Source organism: Rissa tridactyla, chromosome 20 (genome assembly GCF_028500815.1).
Source record: "Rissa tridactyla isolate bRisTri1 chromosome 20, bRisTri1.patW.cur.20221130, whole genome shotgun sequence".
In the NCBI taxonomy this organism is placed as follows: Eukaryota; Metazoa; Chordata; class Aves; order Charadriiformes; family Laridae; genus Rissa; species Rissa tridactyla.
This window is the reverse complement of record NC_071485.1, coordinates 389,730-394,296: the sequence shown is the minus strand read 5'-3', so window position 1 is coordinate 394,296 and position 4,567 is coordinate 389,730. Positions and strand designations below refer to the sequence as shown.

At 53.7% G+C, this 4,567-nt stretch overlaps 1 protein-coding gene across 1 annotated transcript; it reads right to left on the bottom strand.

The window, feature by feature from the left end:
* Window positions 1–357: 357 nt before the first annotated feature.
* Window positions 358–2,735, bottom strand: LOC128900123 (olfactory receptor 14J1-like). Its single transcript, XM_054180900.1, has 2 exons — window positions 2,677–2,735; window positions 358–1,298 (listed from the first exon to the last, which is right to left on the bottom strand). Exon 2 carries the CDS (start codon window positions 1,273–1,275, stop codon window positions 358–360), a length of 918 nt encoding a protein of 305 aa, XP_054036875.1. The 5' UTR covers window positions 1,276–1,298; window positions 2,677–2,735.
* Window positions 2,736–4,567: the final 1,832 nt, after the last annotated feature.

Sequence of the window (4,567 nt, the reverse complement as noted above, 5' to 3'; positions counted from 1 at the left end):
CCTCTTCTTTCCCCTTTGCCTCTGCACACAGGCATTGCCCTACAGCTCCAGAGAGGGCTTCATAGGAAGGATTTTGAGCAAACAAGTCACTGGAAAGTTCTTTATTTCTTTCAAATAGACAGAGAGCACAGGGCCTCATTTACATAGTCTGCGGGCCTCACAAATTTGGAAAGATGCATCATTAGGAACAGCACAAATGACAAAATTTCTTTGTGGCCATCAGTATAAGAAGTAAAGCAAAGCAAAAAAACCCCAAAACCACAACCATACCCAACAAACCTACAGGAGATGGACTTGGCCCCTAATGAGTTACATTATGAGTGATTTGCAGAAGACAAATTTTATTGCTTTTGAAAATCATCTGGTCATCAATTTCCGCAATGCATCCTTGAGCTCCTGGTTCCTCATGCTGTAGATGAGGGGGTTCACTGCTGGAGGCACCACCGAGTACAGCACTGCCACCACCAGTTCCAGAGATGGGGAGGAGATGGAGGAAGGCTTCAGGGAGGCAAACATGGCAGCGCTGAGAAAGAGGGAGACCACGGCCAGGTGAGGGAGGCACATGGAAAAGGCTTTGTGCCGTCCCTGCTCAGAGGGGATCCTCAGCACGACCCTGAAGATCTGCACGTAGGACAGCACAATGAAAACAAAACAACCAAAAGAGAACAAGGCACTAACCACAATAAGCCCAAGTTCACTGAGGTAGGCATCTGAGCAGGAGAGCTTGAGGATTTGGGGGACTTCACAGAAGAACTGGTCCACAGCATTGCCCTGGCAAAGGGGCAGTGAAAACGTATTGGCCGTTTGCAGCAGAGCAGTGAGAAACCCACTGCCCCAGGCAGCTGCTGCCATGTGGACACAAGCTCTGCTGCCCAGGAGGGTCCCATAGTGCAGGGGTTTGCAGATGGCAACGTAGCGGTCATAGGACATGACAGTGAGAAGATGAAACTCTGCTGCAGCACAGAAAAAGAAAAAAAATACCTGTGAAGCACATCCTGTGTAGGAGATGGCTCCAGTGTCCCAAAGGGAATTGGCCATGGATTTGGGAACAGTGGTGGACAGGGAGCCCAGGTCAAGAACAGAGAGGTTGAGGAGGAAGAAGTACATGGGGGTGTGGAGGCGGTGGTCGCAGGCTACGGTGGTGATGATGAGGCCGTTGGCCAGGAGGGCAGCCAGGTAGATGCCCAGGAAGAGCCCGAAGTGCAAGAGCTGCAGCTCCCGTGTGTCTGCGAATGGCAGGAGGAGGAACTGGGTGATGGAGCTGCCATTGGACATTTGTTCACCTTCAGTGTGGGGGACTGTTGAAAGAGAAGACATTGACAAATTAAGGCAGACTGAGCCAATCCCATTCTTTTTTTCCCCAAAAATCTCCCCGCGATGACTTCTCCTTTGTAATAATTTCATTCAGCTCCTTTTTGTGAGATCAGGTTTGTGCTACTGAGGGCACTTTCCTTGCAGGGACAGAAATCCTTCTTTTTCCCATTGCCTTTCGCCTGAACACTGCTGAGCCCTGAGGGACAAAAGGGCTCTCTGTGCCCTAGTGCAGAGTCAGGAGAGCTGCTCTGCACACCAGTGACCTGCCGGGCACCACCCAAGTGTCCTGTGCTTACACCTCCATTGGACAATGGTCCCCCTGACAATGTCCTTGAAGAAGAAAATGGACTATTGTTACTGTTTGGGGAAGGATCCAGTTTCAAAGTCGGTTTCTCCCATCTGGTTTCTCTTTCCCTGTGCAGCGGAGCAGAGAGGGATGCAGACGGGTGGAGTGGCTCTCTGCTGCCTGGAGCTGCCCCTGCCAGGAGCTGCTGCTCTGTGCCCACGTCTCCTCCCTGTCCCTGCTCCCAGAGCCCATCCTACGCGCTGGTGGCTCAGCTCTGCCCTGCAGACCCCTCCCGGCAGCAGGGCACTGCCCAGGGGCATCTCCCTCTTTGTGGCTCCTCAGGAGGAGATGAGAGAAAGCCTGATGCTGGAAGCAAAGGTGCTGCTGGTGCTGTGTGTAGGGAGAGGGGTGGGTGAAGGCACGGTCGGTGAAGGTGCGGTTTCTGGCAGATCTGCTGATCCTTTAGTGTAAGAGTTTAGTGATTTATTAAAACTAGACAGCTGCTTTCCCTTTTCCCTTCAGAGAATGCTGTAGCACAGACCATGGAAAGGTCTTCATCTTTAAGGTAGACCTGCCCTGGGCTTCCTCTGTAAATACTGCCTCTGCCAGTGTTCTGGGGGTGATCTGGAGCTGTGGGCAGCCCTGACCCATGCAGCACCCTCTTGAATGCAGTAGGACCCTTCCCTGACAGCAGTTGCTCCTTCCACCCACAGCTTTTCCCTTCAGAATCTTCATGGAGAGGTCCCTGCGCTGGACGAGAGCTGACCCTGGCAGGAGATATGTCCCTGCCCCAGCACACAGCCCCTGGGTGCAGGGACCCAGCTCGGAAGGACAGCCCTGGGCACCCCTGGCTGCACAGCCGGCTTTACACCCTGCAGACGTCCCTGGAAGAAAGGCAGCCATCATGCCCTCTCCCTCTGACAGTGCAGCAGAGAATCCCTGCTCAGGAGCACATCCTCCTCCTCTATGCTATGGAAACTCTGAGAGTTACTCTGACAGATCCTAAGAGGGAGGAACCAGCTCTAGGAGGTCCCTCCAGGAACTGCATCTTTACTTCCCTACAGCTTGAGACTTACCGTGTCAAGGGCTGGGAAGAATCCACCGCCAGTGAACTCTCAGCACCCTCCCGCTGCTGACTGCCTTTAACCTCGCTCTGCCTCACTCCCCTTTGGTGCCCGCAGGCAGCGCCCGCAGCCCTGCTCCTGGGCAGAGCTGTCTCTCTGCAGTGCTGCCCGCTTGCCATGAGCTCCCTCCATGCCAGGAGCCCAGCCCAGCTCAGACGCAGAGGACCAGCCTAAGGCAGCCCTTTCTCTGCCCCCTCGGGGCTCCCTCCAGGTGTCCCCGGGGCTCCAGGGGAACCTGCTGGGAAACAGGATGAAGCAATCACTAAGCTGGGGAGAGGCTCTTCCTTCCTGCACTGTCATTTCGTGTATCAGGAAAACAGTGAGTCTCAAGAATCATATTTTCTCATCCCATCATTTGTCAGGACACCCAGACAGGGATAGGGAGTAATCGCCTTTATCCCTCCTGCTGAGGGAAGGAATTCAGCCGAGTCAATCAAGGCATCTCATCCCGGCTCTGTAGCCCTCGGGCCAGAAGGGGACTCAGCTCCCTCCCATTCCTGCCACAAACCCGCAGGAGGTGGGATTCTTCTTGCCTCCGTTCAGGTGTGCACAAGATGAGCACCTGCAAGTGAGCTGTTTGTGTCCACTCCCTTGCTAATTAATGGAGAGTGAGGGAGTTGTTCAGGTGGGAGCACCTGGTGACATTTGAGGTGACACCAGAGTTTGCCCAGGATATGTGCAGGTGACTGCAAGCTCTAATGCAGCAATGCTGAGACACAAGGCAGCATCTGGGGGCAACATCCTGGAGCGTGGTGAGGAATTTCTTTGGTAGATGGAAATGAAAGTAGATGTTACATTTTGGACAGATAAAACCTTCAATATTCCTTACATCCACAGCACCCACAGAGGTAGTCATCTGACCAAATGCAGCTAAGTCCCTCTCTTTCTCTTCTCTGCCAGCTGTATTTCCTAGATCTCTGCTGACTGTAGTGGCAGGTGTCTCGTGGACATTCCCCCATTGCTCAACCTAATTCAGGACAGCTCCTCAGTGGCCACATACGGTTTGTTGTGCCACCTGAGATGCCAGCGCCCTCCAGAACAACTGCAGGTTGCTGGCAGGGACAGCACAGCACCTACGGGAAAGCCATTCCTGATCAGAGCAGATGCATGACAGACAACCCAGACAGCATTGCAGACAGATTTGGTTCCTTTGGGCAAGCCTATGTGGCAGCCCAGGCAGGTTTGGTCTCTGTCGATCAGCAACAGAAACCCACCACTGCAGTGAGGCCCAGTCTGACCCATCTCCACCCAGTTGATGCAGAGCAGGTCATGAACAAGAAGCCCATCACACCGAGGGCTCAACTCATTTGGCTGCTGCCGGACTCTGCTGAGTCTTCTTCCAACAATCCTTTGCTGAGCCCCTCGGTGATATAACCAAGGAACAGGCAACTGATTGTCACAGTGCTCCTCTATCACAGCATCTCCACACCCAAGGACATTTTCAGCAGCACCTTGTCCTCCTGGAGATCAACTTCCCCTCCAGCACAGCCCTTTGGGAGCATCAAAGCCTTTTCCTGGCAGGGCTACGGAGCCCAGCCCTGCATTTCTGGCCTCTGGGTGAACAGGATTTTCACTTTTGGTGCTTTCACATTGCTGCCCTCCGTCCACTCCAGCATGTCTCTGATCTCAAGCAAAGCATTGCACATACTGGGTCTTGGGGACTTGGTACTTAGTGACAAGGCTGAGCGTGGCCCCAGTGCTCCAGCCGAAGTGATGCAGTGCACCAAAAGTGCACCAAAAGTGCACCAACACCCTCAGCCTGGGGCACAGAGCAGAGGAGCTGGAGTCCCATGTACTACCACAGAGTTTTGATACTGGTGGAAGAAATGGCGAGGAGTGCTGG